We start from the raw sequence: 18,924 nt of genomic DNA, 5'->3' as shown, positions 1-18,924 counted from the left end.
ATCGAGGCACCCTCCGAACGATCACCCTCCGACCGATCGCGTCTCACCGAGGATTCGGCACATATCAATGAAATACACCCGTATGTGACTGTGTGTTACACAGGTGTAACAATGATCCGATAATACAGCTGCACACACGCGAACATGGAAACACTCACCATATATTACATATATCTGCAGCTACATCTATGTTTATTAACATTCCGAAAATATTCAGTAACCCATGCATATGCAAACAGAAAAGATAACTTGTTTTTGTGATGTATGCATGTGCAGGGCATAAACAAAAACCGAAGAGGTAATTTGTGTGTGATGTATGCATGTACTGAAGATGTTTTTGTGATGTGTATATGCATTTACAGGTGTACGCCTTGGCATATAGGTCAGGTGCTGTTTTTCTTTCCGGTAGAGATCTAGGCAATGATGACATTGAAGATTAAAAAGTCCGCTCTCTTCCAGAGACTAGCTGCCATGTGGTTTATGGTTTATGCAGGAATAGACTGTTATTTTTTTTATAACAGCCACCAAACCTTGTTTTCTTAAGGCATAATTTTCACATTTATTAGTGTGCTCGTCGATTTGAACAGTCGAGAACGTGGGAAACACGTTTTGGCGTATTTTGTTGTTGTAGCCAGCCGTATCAGATTTGGAAAAGCTGACGGAGAATGTGTGCCGAATTTACCAAGCCTGTTTATGTCTTACACGCGTGTAACTACAGACATCTACACGGATTGAACACCTGTTTATGTCTTACACGCGTGTAACTACATACATCTACACGGATTGAACACCTGTTTATGTCTTACACGTGTGTAACTACAGACATCTACACGGATTAAACACCTGTTTATGTCTTACACGCGTGTAACTACAGACATCTACACGGATTGAACACCTGTTTATGTCTTACACGCGTGTAACTACAGACATCTACCAAGCCTGTTCATGTCTTACACGCGTGTAACTACAGACATTAACACGGATTGAAGAAAACACGGGCTTCGTGAATTCGGCCTTGTTTGTCTGGCAAAACCAAAAGCAAAGTTTAAAGCAAAGCATATTAGGTACGAAGCTCTTTTTCACTTTAGAACTTTCTCTGACTGGTCCCCTCTCTCGTCTAAACCAGTGCTCCACGATTGGTACATTAAAAGCTGTGGTATGTGCTGTGCTGTCTGTGGGAAATTTCATATGAAAGACCCGTTGTTGCTAATGGGAAATGTAGCGGGTTTCCTCTCTAAGACTATACGACAGAATCATCAAATATATAACAACCGGTAGCTGACGATGAATAAACCAATTGGCCCTAGATGTGTCGTTAAAGAAAACAAACTGACGTTTTCGCTTAGAAATGCCTCTATAGTGTAGCTGGAGAAACGTTTTAACTGCCCATATCTTACAGTCTTGATACCCGACAACCTGTTATAAACCCACACAAAAGTTCAAGTCTGTTTTGTTTAATGAAACCATTAGAGCACATGTATTTATTAATCATCGATTATTGGATGTCAAACATTTGGTAATTTTGACATATAGTCTTAGAGAGTAAACCGGCTACATGTTTCGATTAGTAGTAAAGGATCCTTTATATATACCATTTCACAAACAGGATAGCACATACCACGTCTCGAACGAGAAGTAGCCCAATGGGTTTACCGACAAGGATCGACCCAAGACCGACCGCGCATAAAGCGAGTGCTTTACCACTGGGCTACGTCCCGCCCCAACCCCCAACCCACACGAATGCGTTTTATTCCATGAGTATAGTTAAAATCAACCGTAATACCCCCACACGAATGCGTTTTATTCCATGAGTATAGTTAAAATCAACAGTAATACCCCCACACGAATGCGTTTTATTCCATGAGTATAGTTAAAATCAACAGTAATACCCCCACACGAATGCGTTTTATTCCATGAGTATAGTTAAAATCAACCGTAATACCCCCACACGAATGCGTTTTATTCCATGAGTATAGTTAAAATCAACAGTAATACCCCCACACGAATGCGTTTTATTCCATGAGTATAGTTAAAATCAACAGTAATACCCCCACACGAATGCGTTTTATTCCATGAGTATAGTTAAAATCAACCGTAATACCCCCACACGAATGCGTTTTATTCCATGAGTATAGTTCAAATCAACCGTAATACCTCCACACGAATGCGTTTTATTCCATGAGTATAGTTCAAATCAACAGTAATACCCCCACACGAATGCGTTTTATTCCATGAGTATAGTTCAAATCAACCGTAATACCCCCACACGAATGCGTTTTATTCCATGAGTATAGTTCAAATCAACAGTAATACCCCCACACGAATGCGTTTTATTCCATGAGTATAGTTAAAATCAACAGTAATACCCTCACACGAATGCGTTTTATTCCATGAGTATAGTTAAAATCAACAGTAATACCCCCACACGAATGCGTTATATTCCATGAGTATAGTTAAAATCAACCGTAATACCCCCACACGAATGCGTTTTATTCCATGAGTATAGTTAAAATCAACAGTAATACCCTCACACGAATGCGTTTTATTCCATGAGTATAGTTAAAATCAACAGTAATACCCCCACACGAATACGTTTTATTCCATAAGTATAGGGGCGTTTTATTCCATAAGTATAGTTAAAATCAACAGTAATACCCCCACACGAATACGTTTTATTCCATAAGTATAGTTAAAATCAACAGTAATACCCCCACACGAATACGTTTTATTTCATAAGTATCGTTAAAATCAACAGTAATACCCCCACATGAATACGTTTTTCTCATAATTATGGCAAACCCCCCCAAAACAAACACCCCCCCCCCATATCAATTATACCCCACCCCCGCCCACACACAGACCAATCAACCATAATACCTCCACAATAGTGCGTTTTATTCCATAATTATATATTTAGTCAATATGAAGGGAACGCTGAACAGGTATATAATAATCAAGAACACATTAGAGGTACAGGGCGAATTCTATTTTACATTGTTCTGCAATCTCCATTTAGCAGACACACCAAATCATATTATTTGTTGGAAACATCCTTCTGTTTATAAGCAGATTCATTTTAAGATTGCAATCGTTCAAAATATTATGAAAATTCGAAAGTTTGGAAACTTCTTCAATGCCTGTGAAATAAAAAAACTACACTGTTCAATACTATTCGATATAACAGTAAGTCATCATCTGTAATCTATCTATCCTTAGCTCTGTTCTGTAACACCTGTCATATTTGTGTCTTCGTGTTATACCCACGAAATGCTTTTCCCCGTATGTATGCCTATAAATGAGAGTTTTGTGCTAATTAAAAATGATTGTTGTCGTGGTTTAGCACGCTGCACGGCTCACCTTGATCCCCTGCACGTCCATGAGAATAGCGAAGTTGGTGAGGTGGTCGGACTGACAGGTCACGTGTGTGCTGTTCCCATGAGCCAACTGGCAGCCTTCTTGAGACCAACTTCCGGGGTAACTGAGAATAGAGAAATTACACTTATGTCAACTTAAATAAAGAAAGAAAAATGAAAAAGTGAATAGGTGGGTGGGAGTAATAGACGGACGAGTCATGACCTGCATGTTTTACTACCCATGTTTATAGTCAAAGTGACAGACTCTAGTTTTTAAACACTAAGGCATATTTTACACTATTAGAGCCGTTTATTATAACTGAAATCAAATATTACTTAAACATTTATTTTTTAAATTATCCATTTCCGTAATACCGAAGTGTTTCTGGACATCCTGGTGTTTCTAATACCATTAAATGCATTTTTTATATTTTAAAAAAACCACTCGAGCGTCTGAGAAGTAACGGCTATGGATACAGTTATATGCAATTTTAAAGGACATTTCCCTGTATCAATCGCACAGACTCTTGTTTCACAGGTTTGTAGATTAACGAAACTTAGTGTCCATGTTGCAACTTTATTCAAATGTGTTACAGGTTTGTAGATTAACGAAACTTAGTGTCCATTTTTATGGGTTGAAACCTGGGTCTGCGACTTTAAAAGAAATGTTTTTTAATGTCCCAGGAAGTGCGTATGAACCGCCAGTTTAGTTATCTTCAATTTTAGTTCTCATTTATTAAAATAGAAGCACAGATAATATTTGTCCTCAGCTGCAGGTATTTTGCAGTAACTTCCGTAATAAGCCTACCAGAAATGAACGATGATACCTTATCGCTCAGATCCATATTGGAATCTTACCAACGTATACCACATGTTAAAAGACGTTTTTATAACCCTAGCGATTAAACGTGTATTGCATATGAGATAACGTAATACAGGTAACGGATAGGTACTTGACATATTTGGAGCAAAGCCACTTGGAGTGGAGATTTCACAGCTAAATAATTCAACCAGAAATCCTTTTTAATATATACATATAGAACAACCCACATCAATGTTGTGGAATTTCGAGATACGAGCATGGATTATGTTTTATATCAGAAGTTTGTTTTCTTCTAGATACGAGCATTAACTATATGTTATATAAACATTTTATTATTTTATTTTATTTATCCATATTTTGAATATAAATCATCTGATGATAATGAAATAAGCCCAGACAACCTAGCTATTACTTTATGCTGCTACCGTAAATCGTGTATCTTGACAGCGAGATAATATAATATTCACTAGGTACCGCTACTTACAGCAGTAACTCAACAGCGAGCGATGTATTACGGCCTTTTGTGGAACATGAAAAATATCTCGGTTGGTCTACCGGCGGTAGCATTTAGAGTTCTGTTCCGTACCAGTGTCAATGAGGAAGCACATTAGAACATGATTAACTTTGATACAAAGTATCTCTTCCGATTTGTCACAATGATGACACATAGTGCATACACGCTGTATTGTTACACGATGATGGCACATTGTGCACACACGCTGTATCCGGACAAGTTCACGTTTCCCATTAGAGCCAATTCTGAAATCATCGGGCAATCCACCATAATTATCTAGACCGCCCCTTTGAGTCATTACGAACATAGTAATCACCTATGTCATATACCGTAGTGGTATATTTTAGTGGGGAGAGTCGGGGGTGGGGGGTGGGGGTGGGGGTGGGTGGGGGACGTAGCCCAGTAGTAAAGCACTCGTTTGATGCGCGGTCAGTCTGGGATCTATCCCCGTTAGTGGGCCCATTGGGCTATTTCTCGTTCCAGCCAGTGCACCACGACTGGTATTTCAAAGGCTGTGGTATGTGCTATTCTGTCTGTGTGATGGTGCATATAAAAGACCCCTTGTTACTAATAAAAAAAAGTAGCGGGTTTCCTCTCTGACTATATGTCAAAATTACCAAATTTTTGACATGCGATAGCCTATGATTAATAAATCAATGTGCTCTAGTGGTGTCGCAAAGCCCACCACAAGAAACGTTTTGGCCCAATTATAGTTCAAGCTACTGGTGCCAGCAAAACAGGACGCTTCTGGCTTTGCCTAGCAACCATCATTTAGTTTTTCAACCTTTAGAGTTTCCACACCTTCAAACTGAGTACCATGAAGGAAGAGATTCCAATTCCGGAACAAATAATAATGAGTAACCATAGTCTTATGTTCCAATCTGGTCACAATCATGCTTTCATGAGGGTAGGTTAATGTCAACGGCTTAAATAAAGAAAATACGTCGAAGTGTTTAACAACTAGCGTGTGTTACTTATACGAGGAAATTAAAATTCTTTGTTAATAGTAGCTTGTTTGTAATTAGTTCGTTTAGTAATAGTTTGTTTTATTTAACGACACCACTAGAACACATTGGTTTATTAATCATCGGCTACTGGATGTCAACCATTTGGTAAGTTTGACATATAGTCTTAGAGAGTAAATCCACTACATGTTTCCATTAGTAGCAAGGGATCTTTTATATGCACCATCCCACAAACAGGATAGCACATACCACGACATTTGATAGACCTGTCGTGGTGCATTGAATAGGACGAGAAATAGCCCTATAGGCCCAACAACGGGGGTTAATTCTATACCGACCACGCATCATGCGAGAGCCATACAATTGGGCTACGTCCCGCCCCTGTCGGAAGCAGATACTGTAGGTAACCGTTAAGCATTTCTCTGTAAATAGGCTGTACGATACATGTAACTGTAAACTACAATTCGTTACTACCGTTAAGAATTTCTCTGTAAATAGGCTGTACGATACATGTAACTGTAAACTACAATTCGTTACTACAAATCAAACTGTGATAACGCACCTTTAAACAACACTTATACTTCCGAAATATCGCTTCACTTATAAGTGACTGATTATATTTCTAAATGTCCATGCAGTGACTTGAAAGGAGTAAATTCCGGTGTGAGACTATTTTAGAAAGACTAATCTGCAAACTCTATGGTGTTATATCTATTACGTAAACAAGTGTAAACAATTGCTTAATACTGTAATTAAAAACACTTACTCTTCCATATCCCAGAAAGAACAGAGTGGCATCATTTTAGGCGGTAATTTCTGCAATAATAATAATGATAAAAGTTATAATGATGATGATAATAATAATAATAATAATAATAATAATAATAATAATCATCATCATCATCATCATCATTAATGTAATTAAAAAATAACTAAGAACAACAATAATTGCAATAAATATCACAATAATAAAATAATAATAAAATAAATAAAAAAATAAAATTAAAAATAACATGCATGCATGCATACATACATACATACATACATACATACATACATACATACATACATACATACAGGATGCCTGGATAGCTCAGAACGCATCGTGGTTATTCAGCAATTTGCGGCCGATTCGGTGCCATAGGTTCGAGTCCCAGCAACGGCATGGGACAATTTGTGAGACCAGAAAGGATTTAATTATCCCCTGCGCCAGTGCGTTAATATCTATGTATGTAACAGTCAACCTCGACATACATACAATATATAGATATTCATACATCAATACATACATACATACATACATACACATTTTTTTAATAAAACAGATATAAATTATGACAACGCAACAGCTTTGATGACCACAAAATAGCACAACGCATTGCAGTATAACCCTGATGCATAACCAGCTAGATTTACAACATCAATAATTTACAAATGTTTTGTAGTGGGCCTAATGTGCAATCCAGTTGTTCGGTGTGTCGGTTCTCTCTCTCAGCTACGAAAGGGACAATTTTTTCTAGGTAAGACCAGGAATCCAGGGTCAGATCCACGAAATATTTTGCCAGGGAAAAGGGCACATGAACCAGCTCGTCAAAAGGTCGTCCCAATAAATAAAATTAATTTTAAAAGAGAGGAAAAAACCCGAGTACTTGAATATTTTTAGAGGGGAGGCGTCACTTGGCTCCTTCTTGGATCCACCCCCTGGGATCCGTGTATGCGTAATCGTATTTTCAGTCTGTGGAAAAATAAAGTTTTTTCTAAACAAGAAATAATATATTAATCTCCTTCGTCCCTTACCCCTCATTTACAGATTGTGGATCCACTCTTGTGTGACTGTGCGTGGCAAGTATTTGAGAAGCTCACCTTGACCAGCCTCATGGTAAAAGTGACAGGTTCCACCAGTTTGATTCTTTCAGTGCCCAGTGATATGCTGAGGATCGAACTCGCAATCTTGTTGGGTTTCGTGGAATCCTTGTCTCCAGACGGTGTCGAATCGTCCAGCAGATCGGCCATCTTGTAATGTGTCATAAAGACAACTTTAGCCAAACCGTCTGCAAAATAACAACTATGGTGAAGAGGACATATCCAGGAACCTCAGATGTATAATACATAGAGGATATTTCATGTGTTTAGTCAAATATGATTTATATCTCATCGAGTGAAGTTTGCAATCGTATCTCATGAGTCGCGCTTGTCAAATATGATTTATATCTCATCGAGTGAAGTTTGCAATCGTATCTCATGAGTCGCGCTTGTCAAATATGATTTATATCTCATCGAGTGAAGTTTGCAATCGTATCTCATGAGTCGCGCTTGTCAAATATGATTTATATCTCATCGAGTGAAGTTTGCAATCGTATCTCATGAGTCGCGCTTGTCAAATATGATTTATATCTCATCGAGTGAAGTTTGCAATCATATCTCATGAGTCGCGCTTGCGACAAGTGTGATATGATTGCAAACTTCACAAGATGAGATATAAATCATATCTGACAAAAAACATAACATTTTCTATTTATTGTATAACTTTTCGCAATTTACTTTTGTTTTTTAAATGCCAACAGCAAAATAGTTCCGGCTTTCTTACAGTGAAGATAATACTTTCTACAGTGACGATAACACATTTTAGAGTGAAATGGTGAAATTTTCACTTTAAAATTTGTTATCGTCACTGAGTGACTGATGACACTTTTATTTCACTGATATTTTAAGATATTTACACTAAATGTTATATAAGTTGTAATACGTATTTATCTATAGATTATGCCTTCCAGTAGACACATGTGTAGGAATGTATGCAGGAGAAGGTCTGGACTGTTGGGAGCAACGTTTATGGGGGTGGGGGGGGGGGGGGGGGGGGGGGGGGGAGGGGGCGTGTTAGAATTATGCTCCTTCCGAAAATATACTTAAAACCCCCCAACTTGTGGTTTCGACCCCAAAACCCTTCCCCTGCACACACAGATAAATAAAAAATAAAATCACTGAAAAATTTAAAAGGGGGGCTGCATCTAGTTCAGTCGGTAGAGCACCTGCGATGCTTGCGTCATAGGATCGAATCACCTCAGCGGACCAATTATCTGATTGGGTTTTTCCCAATCACAACACGTGCATCACGACTGGTATATCAAAGGCCGTGGCACGTACTATGCTGTTTGTGGGGTGGTGCATACAAAATATCATTTGCTACTAATGGAAAGATGTAGCGGGTTTCCTCTCTAAGACTATTATTAGAATTACCAAATGTTTGACATCTAATAAACGATGATTAATAAATCAATGTGGTCTTATGGTTTTGTTAAATAAAAACAAAGAAAACACTTTCTCTATTGAAATCACTTTCGTGCAGATAAACAGTATTGCATATGGTAATACCAGATTCGTATTCGTCATGAATGATACAGTTTGTATTACACACTTTTAAACGTTTGTATTACACACTTTTAAATGTTTCTATTACACACTTTTAAATGTTTCTATTACATGTGTTTTGTTATATTACATACCTTTGCTGGCGTTTTTGAGAGAGGCTATTGGAATGGACACCGTGTTTTGTAATGATTCCTCATTGTAAACGACCTTCTTTACGTCTGAGCCTGATACATCCACAACTTCAATCTTCAAATCTTCAAATCAAGCAAATATATCAAAATATTGTCATAGATAATTGTGTCTGCGTGCATGTGTGTCTGTTTATATGCGTCTGTTTATATGCGTGCATGTGTGTCTGTTTATATGCGTGCATGTCTGTGTATATGTATGGTTGTGTGTCTAGTTTTATGGGTGCACGTGTCATAGATAAATTGTCCAATATGTGTGTCCGTACGTGCATGTGTGTCTTTTTATATTCGTGTACGTCTACTAGTGTATATATTCATGCATGTTTGATTCTTTTATACGTGTATACGTGTATGTGTCTGTATACGTGCATGCGTGTCTGTATGCATGTATCCATCCATGTTAATCCTTTTAAAAGTTAATTTATTAAAGACAATAAAAATCGTGTTTCTTAGGTACTTTATAAATTAACTCCTAACTTTACATTCACAATGATCAATATTTACTAGTCCAAACCGGCATTATGATGTGAGTTCGTACAGATTACACATTATGATGTGAGTTCGTACAGATTACACATTATGATATGAGTTCGTACAGATTACACATTATGATATGAGTTCGTACAGATTACAGATTACACATTATGATATGAGTTCGTACAGATTACACATTATGATGCGAGTTCGTACAGATTACACATTATGATATGAGTTCGTACAGATTACACATTATGATGCGAGTTCGTACAGATTACACATTATGATGTGAATTCGTACAGATTACACATTATGATGTGAGTTCGTACAGATTACACATTATGATGTGAGTTCGTACAGATTACACATTATGATATGAGTTCGTACAGATTACAGATTACACATTATGATATGAGTTCGTACAGATTACACATTATGATGCGAGTTCGTACAGATTACACATTATGATATGAGTTCGTACAGATTACACATTATGATGTGAGTTCGTACAGATTACACATTATGATATGAGTTCGTACAGATTACACATTATGATATGAGTTCGTACAGATTACAGATTACACATTATGATATGAGTTCGTACAGATTACACATTATGATGCGAGTTCGTACAGATTACACATTATGATATGAGTTCGTACAGATTACACATTATGATGCGAGTTCGTACAGATTACACATTATGATGTGAGTTCGTACAGATTACACATTATGATGTGAGTTCGTACAGATTACACATTATGATATGAGTTCGTACAGATTACACATTATGATGTGAGTTCGTACAGATTACACATTATGATATGAGTTCGTACAGATTACAGATTACACATTATGATATGAGTTCGTACAGATTACACATTATGATGCGAGTTCGTACAGATTACACATTATGATATGAGTTCGTACAGATTACACATTATGATGCGAGTTCGTACAGATTACACATTATGATGTGAGTTCGTACAGATTACACATTATGATGTGAGTTCGTACAGATTACACATTATGATGTGAGTTCGTACAGATTACACATTATGATATGAGTTCGTACAGATTACACATTATGATGCGAGTTCGTACAGATTACACATTATGATATGAGTTCGTACAGATTACAGATTACACATTATGATATGAGTTCGTACAGATTACACATTATGATGCGAGTTCGTACAGATTACACATTATGATATGAGTTCGTACAGATTACACATTATGATGCGAGTTCGTACAGATTACACATTATGATGCGAGTTCGTACAAATTACACATTATGATGCGAGTTCGTACAGATTACACATCATGATCTGAGTTCGTACAGATTACACATTATGATCCGAGTTCGTACAGATTACACATTATGATGTGAGTTCGTACAGATTAGACGAATGTGAATACAAAGACAATTTTCTTACCGATGTTGTCGTCTTTTCTAGAAAAGTTTGTTGGTTCAGCTATGTTATTAACCATCGTCATGGTGGCCGTTTCCATGGCGTTCAGCAGAGCTGAAGCAGATCGCACTTTGTCATTACTCGACATCTCCCGCCAGGTGTCCTGTTTTTCCTCAGACACGAGGTTGCTGCCGGCTTTCACGATGTTCTGGACAAAGACATAATTCCAGACGTTAAAGTTGCTCTGTCAAATTTTCGAAATGGAGGATTGCCGCCAATATATATATATATATATATAATTATTTGGTTTATTTGTAATTGTTTATGAGCATATAGTTCAAAGTTTATTCATTATATTTTAAAACAAACAGTATATATAAAATATAATGAATAAACTTTGAACAAAATAAAAAATAAAAAAAAAAGAGAAAAAAAAAGACACCTCCTAACCACCCCAAAACAAACAACAACAACAACAATGTTAATGTGGGTAACAGATTGGTCAAACATGTGACGTCACATTTCTTGCGTAAATCCTTAAAAATAGTAAAATGGCTTGTTTAAATGGAGGTGGCAGTTTCAGCAGATATGACTGTCTATTCACGTCTGGTTCCTTACCATCACTATGCTTTTAACTGTTTTCACGTCGCTACTTTTTGCCTCACTGCCAGCGGAAGCGGAAAAACTGGAGATGACCTTAGTGGTTACCATTACATCCTCTGCTGTGACGTCATCCTCTGTGACATCAGCGAGAATTTTAGAAATATCCATCATTTGCTTGTCCTGCTCCTCTGGACTCGCTGTAGGACCATCAGTGACCTTCACCTTCAAATAAAGATGATGGAGAAAGCTATGAATTCCACAACCAGTAAGAGCAATATTTGTTTCGAGTCAAAACACTACGCATTTGTGTATGGTGTGTGTGTGTGTGCGTGTGTGTGTGTGTGTGTGCGCATGTTTAATATATATATATATATATAGAGAGAGAGAGAGAGAGAGAGAGAGAGAGAGAGAGAGAGAGAGAGAGAGAGAGAGAGATTGAGATTGAGATTCATGTTAGGGAAGCTGCAATGTATTAAAAGGTGTTCAGAGTCGTGCAGACTTGAACGATTTAACATTTTAGTAGAGCCTCTCCCCGACGCAGCTAAATGAGAGCAAACCAAACAGTTTTTAGGACTATCTACTGAAATAATTTATAAAAAGACATACGGATACCTCAGTTCTAGACCCGACTTGTGATCATTCAACAACACGTGTTGACGCAGGATTACCTTTTGTAGTAGACTGTTGAATTTCGGTGAGGCACAGTCTGCGAAATCTGGTTCTCCACGCCAACAGGTGGGTTTAGACCAGCATCTCCAGGTGGTTGTTCCTAAAAACCGCACGTGTACATGCTAAGTTAGGATGTTTGAAGAAAGTACAGGATAACTTAGTCAAGCATCTGAATGAATATCAACATATGCCAAAATAACATTATAATCAATAAATAATAAATAAATAAATATATTAAAATAAATAAATAAAAAACAAAAATAAATATATAATGTGATGTGATTTGATAGATTGATATGATAGTAAATGTGATAAGATACTATATGTCATATAGTACAGAATATCATATCATATATTATGTAAGAAAAACATGGTACGTAGCATACACGCAACAATAAAGCATCTTTTCAAAAATATTGTCCTGAGTTTGTTTCCATTGTAAAGTGTAAGAATTACAAATTAAATACATTTGTCATGTAGTAGCCTAAACCAGATTTTACCTTCCAATAATTTCGTACGTACCAACAAATTAATATTACGAAGTAAAATGAAAATCCTTACTGTTCATAAACATTAGCGCACGATCAAATATACTGAATACGGACTATGGTATTCGATAAAGAAAACATTATCTAGTACGTAATTGTAGTCGCTCAAAAGTCTGTTAGACGGAAACATCTTACAATGGTTGTGGTTTGTTACTGACCTTTCCCCTATCTGCAGGGTATTTCAGCTAATGAATTTTCGGGTGTCTCGAATAGTGCCTTTAATGATATCAATATTACCTGTGGTTTGTTCTATCATTAACCTGTACCTTTCCCCTATCTACAGGGTATTTCAGCTAATGAATTTTCGGGTGTCTCGAATAGTGCCTTTAATGATATCAGTATTACCTGTGGTTTGTTCTATCATTAACCTGTACCTTTCCCCTATCTGCAGGGTATTTCAGCTAATGAATTTTCGAGTGTCTCGAATAGTGCCTTTAATGATATCAGTATCACCTGTTTTTTGTTCTATCACTAACCTGTATCCTGTCTGCAGGGTATTTTAGCCAATGAATCCACGCGAGTCTCGAATAGTCACTGTGGTTTGTTCTATTACTAACCTGTACCCTGTCTGCAGGGTATTTCAAACAATAAATTCATGCAAGTCTCAAATAGTACCTTTAATGATATCAGTATTACCTGTGGTTTGTTCTATTACTAACCGGTTCCCTGTCTGCAGGGTATTTTAGCCAAGGAATCCATGCGAATCTCGAATAGTACCTTTAATGATATCAGTATTACCTGTGGTGTGTTCTATTACTAACCTGTCCCCTGTCTGCAGGGTATTTTAGCCAAGGAATCCATACAAGTCTCGAATAGTCACTGTGGTGTGTTCTATTACTAACCTGTCCCCGGTCTGCAGGGTATTTTAGCCAAGGAATCCATACGAGTCTCGGATAGTCCCTGTGGTGTCTTCTATTACTAACCTGTCCCCTGTCTGCAGGGTATTTCAGCCAAGGAATGCACGGGAGTCTCGGGCCAGTCCTGGTTGAACGCGTGAACTCTGGGACAGTTGGGAGCTGATGGGTCGTAATTCAAGAAGTTAGAACTATCGATTTGATAACATCCTAAAAATGGCGAAAGTCTCTCTTCCCACGTGGTGCTTGTCAAAAGGCTGACTGTGGTTCTAGCCCTGGACTTGGAATCTCTACGTGTAGTCATTGGCGTCGTCGTAGTTGATGTTTTCAGAGTCTGTGTCGTCGTAGTTGATGTTTTCAAGGTCTGTGTCGCCGTTGTCGCCGGTTTTGATGTAGTTGTTGCCTGGGTTGTGTGGTGCTCTGTTGGTGATGTGTTCTTCACTGTTGTCGTACCCAGAGTTACTGCAGGCGTTGTCGTAGGTGTTGCTGTCACTGCCGGAGCCGTCGTCTCAAGTGGTGGTCTGGTGGTTACTGCAGTAATCCATAATAGTACATGTTATGCAGGTCATTTGTTTTTGTATGAAAATTACGTTGTACAAGTACATATCTTCAGTATATTTAATATTTTAAAATTGTTTTTAATTTTAATTTTATTTTTAAAAATATGTTTTTCATATCAGCACACCAAAGAGCGAATGATTATACTCAGTGCCACCATTTGATGCGTGTGTGTGGTAATATTTGGCACTCTTGCATCAGTGAATTGTCCAAGCACGCCTGTCGTTGACACAACCTCGCCAGAAAGTTCTGTCCAAGACAGAGAATGAGAGGGAGAGGAGCGGGGTACATATTGAGCCTTGTTTGGTAATGGCTAATTGAAACAGAACACAACATTAAATATATACATTATATTATATATGTACTTTTTTATGTCCTTTCTCATGATATCGCTGGTTTTACGATATCGCGGCATTTGCTTTTTTGTTCTTTAGTTGTGATGACAGAAGACAAGTTGTTTTGCATTTTAATAAATGTGATGGACCGCCAAACCTTTTGTATTGTTTTGATAAGAAATCATGTGATTTTATTGACTCCCCTGTTTTGGCAAGCATCACCCGAGACTTACAGTAGCAATACAATTCAGTTCTGACTGCCATCGGAGTATCGGATTTTGCTGACTATGAAAGTGAGACTATACACGGTCAGGTGATTACTATATTTAGAATACTACTAGAAATGTTGGAAACATATAAGCATTATAAATATATTTTTTACAAATTAAAAAAATCCAAAACACAAAAACAACCAAACAATAACATGTTCTACTTTTGATTTTATTCAACAAATATTAATTATATAAGATAACTGTTGTATTTTTTATAATATTACGTACATGCAATAAGCATCAAATCAATAAATATACAAATAATTTTATTTATGAATTAAAAATAAAGAGAGTCGTGGTCTTCCGCTATAGTTACAGTATGAAATATTATAAGTAACATTCACAAAGCAAAGGAATCACCAAACAAACGTAGCGAACTACGGCCACTTAAGTACATCAGATATTCACACAAATAGAAAAAGCCAAAGATCTTTTATCAGAAGAGTGTGATCTCCTAGATGGGGGTGATTATGATGATAATGACGATGATGACGACGATAAAGGTAGTACTAAACCAAATAACTTCCGGCTGGGTCAAAGTCCGAGGAGCACCCAAGTTTTGATAGAGACGTTAACACCACAAATCCTGTGATTGGTGATAAATGTGAATGTGCTGGTTGTAAAAAAATTATAATTATTTCATCTGGTACCACTGTGTCCAGTAGCCGTGTCCTTGAAACATATATGGGGTACCTGTAAGAAAAACCTACTCAAATATTTTGTGCAGCCTCACCCCCATTTTTTTCTGATTTACCTTAAGGGTAAGAGGTGGTAGTATATATATCCGTGGTGTATATGTCGGCTGATACGCTGCAGGTAGGAGGTTTAGCCACATATGTTACTATTATCGTCTATGGAATTTGATTTGGTAGTATACACACTATAGAGGCATGCTAAGGTGCTGTAGCATTGTGAAATGGTCGAAATGCAAGTTTTGTCTTCACTGTACAGACACACGTAATATATTGTTCAGAGTAATGAGGCGTGGCTATATTTTTAATTGCCCACACTGCCTTGCAGAATAATAATTTATTAGTGTTACTGACTATTCTGTTAAAAATTTAAATATGAAATTACATTTCAGGCACATCGGAAGTAAGTAGACATTCAAGTGGGGGCTGACTGAATTCCGAGGTGTGGGGGGGGGGGGGGGGGGGTGTGTTACTACCAATAGTAACATTTACTACCAATAATATTTTTTGATTCAGAATTATTGGGGGGGGGGGGGGGGGGGGGGGGCATTTGTACAAGGAAAACGTTTTAAATTTAACCGTTACTACGTTTCGGTGTTATATTTGCATATTTATGTACAAAAATACCATATATAGAATTTTATCTTGTGAAAAAATCAAAATAAAATAATAATAATAATAATAATAATAATAGTACTACTACTACTACTACTACTAAACCCCCACCCAAAACTTGTTGATAGACAATATTTAACTTATAGAAGGGAAGGGGGATAAAGCAGATCTTAGATGGAAACCTTTACCATACCAGTTTGCTCTGCCCCATGTCCCCTCCGAAACGACACAAGCCATGACAATTAGAGGCACGTGTGTGTGTGTGTGTGTGTGTGTGTGTGGATGAGGGTGGGTGGTGGGGGTGGTGGGGATGGTGGTTAAACGTGAAATATGTCACCACGGTTTAATTTATTAAGGTTAAAATGTATTTAAGTAAAAAGGTCAATCAATATATAATATTAAAAAGTAATTAAAAGCGTAGTAGCAAAAAACAAAGATGAAATAAAAAATGTATTTGTAATGAGTAGAACTGAAACACAAAAAAGAAAAGATTATATGAGTTAAATGTAGGTAAAATTTAACACATGACACTAAAACTGAGGCACTGTCAAATGCCTCACAACCCAAGACCTGGTTTAGTCGCCTGAAAAATAAAAAAGAGTATAATTAAAATGGAAACAAAGGTTATTAATAATAGGGAAAGGAAGCTGAAAGATAAAATATAAAATGGTGAATGAGTTTCATTTTTTCCCCATTTCATTTCAACTAATACCACTCCATATTAAAGTATTTTGTACTGTAAGTAAGAAAGGAATTTAAAACTATGATCCAGAGTCGTGCCTGGCCTGAAATAACAGTAAAGTAAACAAACCAAGGAACCGTAATATAGAGACTCTGGAATCCCGTAAACAAATCTCAGACTGGCAGATAGAAGATTCCATATATAACGATAACTACAAGAGCTAATAATAATACATTATAATATGTCATATATCTAGCTTCAAAATTCGATGGACCTTTCTCCTTAAAATTAAAACAACTCACGTTTATATTTTTCACAAATGAATGGCCTCAGTTCTTGGCAGTTCTTGTCGTTCAGTTTGCCGTCAAACTTCAGCTCTACGCAGTGCTCTTTTCCTCTTCGGTTATTTGGTTCTCCTGGTGCCCATTGTCTATAGAAGTCGACATACAGAACAAGAATAGAAATCGACTCACAATACAACACTTGTATTGACAGGGATACGTGCATTGCAAGAACGTCGGAAGCAGAGTCACATGATGTATGTGAGAGAGAAAGAAGTTGAAGAAAGGTGGTAATCATAAAGATACTACAATCATACTGCAATGTAAGTTTGCAACACAAAAAGTAATGTCTTTCGAAATGCTGGTGGTATTGTGATCATTATTTAACAAAAGCTGTCTGTTATTAACTGTATAAACGAGTAAAAATAGTGTCTTCATTCACCATATGGGATAATGATAATTATGAAACAGACTATTGCTGAAAATAAGTCATGCCGTCAGCTTTATATTCTGTGCAACCATTTTGGTTGTGTTCGTGTCAATTGGAGATATTTGTTGACAGCGCAGAAGCCAGTTTTGTCCATTTTCATCAACAAAGAATACCTAGTCACTTTGATGACTGTAGAGATATGCTACAAGATTGTGTATTTGGTTCAAATGCAGTCTTTGAGCATAAAACGTAATACACGCATACTGTTATGTAAATTTTTCTGGGGAAAATGTTGGTTTACCCTTAAAACGTACCATTTGGTTTCATAGTTTCAAAATTATTGTTTTAGGTGATACTAAACAAATACAGATGTCATTTCTTTGTTTTTGTAAGCATTTTGGAATCTTGGATTCATGCAATAATAAATTTTCTCTGTATTACAAAGTGAATACCAGACTTGAAGTGCTTGCCATATAGAAGTATAAATTAGTCTTTGGAGAATATACGTAGAATGTAAGATATGGCCACTTCTTACTCTTGGCGGCCATTTTCCAATTGGCCAAATGTGTGGTCTCGGCTCATGAACTACTACATGTTTATGGCTAGGAACTGTAGGGACATGCACTTTACCTATTCACATCTGACCTCTGACCAGGGGCCGTGACGATTAACCACTCGACTGGCCAGCTCTATTTGACCGAGTTAGTGGCTATTCATTACTGACACTTACCTAACATATTTGCACCTCAAACGATCTGCACAGGCTGTTCTACGTGTTTTGTTTTTCATCCACATCTGTCTTTTATATATATATATATATATATATATATATATATATATATATCTTAATACATATATGTATCCATGTATCAATTAATCGGTATATCTCTATATCTATACCTTGTTTAACTTACACGATTCTATCACTGTGTTCGGTGCCATCTTCCCACGTCCATGCGCCCGTACCTCTCCTAAGCCCCACCCACCATGTGAGAAGGCCGTCCGAGGTTATCACTTTTTGCAGTTTTGAAAGCACTTTCTTCTGCAAAGGTATAATTACAAGGTGAATTATGAAGATATTGTGACATGCAGATATTACATCATACTATGAACAATTGAAAATGGTAATATGATATACTATATGTAAATTTGTGAAGATAAAATACGATGAATATGTAATAAAAGATAATAAAGATTATTATATAAATAATGCGTATGTCCAGCTTAGGTCAAAGCACGATGCCATCGGTATGCCAAAACGGTACAAGTATCGTCAAAACA

The 18,924-nt window shown here is 37.0% G+C and overlaps 1 protein-coding gene across 3 annotated transcripts in view; it reads right to left on the bottom strand.

Annotated features, from left to right (window-relative positions):
• The window catches only part of LOC121374213 (adhesion G protein-coupled receptor L3-like), an 86,731-nt gene that overhangs the window by 17,963 nt on the left and 49,844 nt on the right, over nucleotides 1–18,924 (bottom strand). For all 3 annotated transcript variants that reach the window (XM_041501208.1, XM_041501205.1, XM_041501206.1), the window contains 10 exons: nucleotides 18,558–18,685; nucleotides 17,235–17,362; nucleotides 13,848–14,309; nucleotides 12,376–12,476; nucleotides 11,723–11,929; nucleotides 11,129–11,312; nucleotides 9,159–9,278; nucleotides 7,519–7,706; nucleotides 6,422–6,471; nucleotides 3,358–3,478 (listed from right to left, as the gene is read on the bottom strand). In XM_041501208.1, the coding sequence (XP_041357142.1) occupies nucleotides 3,358–3,478; nucleotides 6,422–6,471; nucleotides 7,519–7,706; nucleotides 9,159–9,278; nucleotides 11,129–11,312; nucleotides 11,723–11,929; nucleotides 12,376–12,476; nucleotides 13,848–14,309; nucleotides 17,235–17,362; nucleotides 18,558–18,685 (1,689 nt within the window). The remainder of the gene's footprint in view (nucleotides 1–3,357; nucleotides 3,479–6,421; nucleotides 6,472–7,518; nucleotides 7,707–9,158; nucleotides 9,279–11,128; nucleotides 11,313–11,722; nucleotides 11,930–12,375; nucleotides 12,477–13,847; nucleotides 14,310–17,234; nucleotides 17,363–18,557; nucleotides 18,686–18,924) is intronic.

This window comes from Gigantopelta aegis, chromosome 6 (assembly GCF_016097555.1).
Source record: "Gigantopelta aegis isolate Gae_Host chromosome 6, Gae_host_genome, whole genome shotgun sequence".
NCBI classification, from domain to species: domain Eukaryota; kingdom Metazoa; phylum Mollusca; class Gastropoda; order Neomphalida; family Peltospiridae; genus Gigantopelta; species Gigantopelta aegis.
This window is presented reverse-complemented; position numbering and strand designations above follow the sequence as displayed.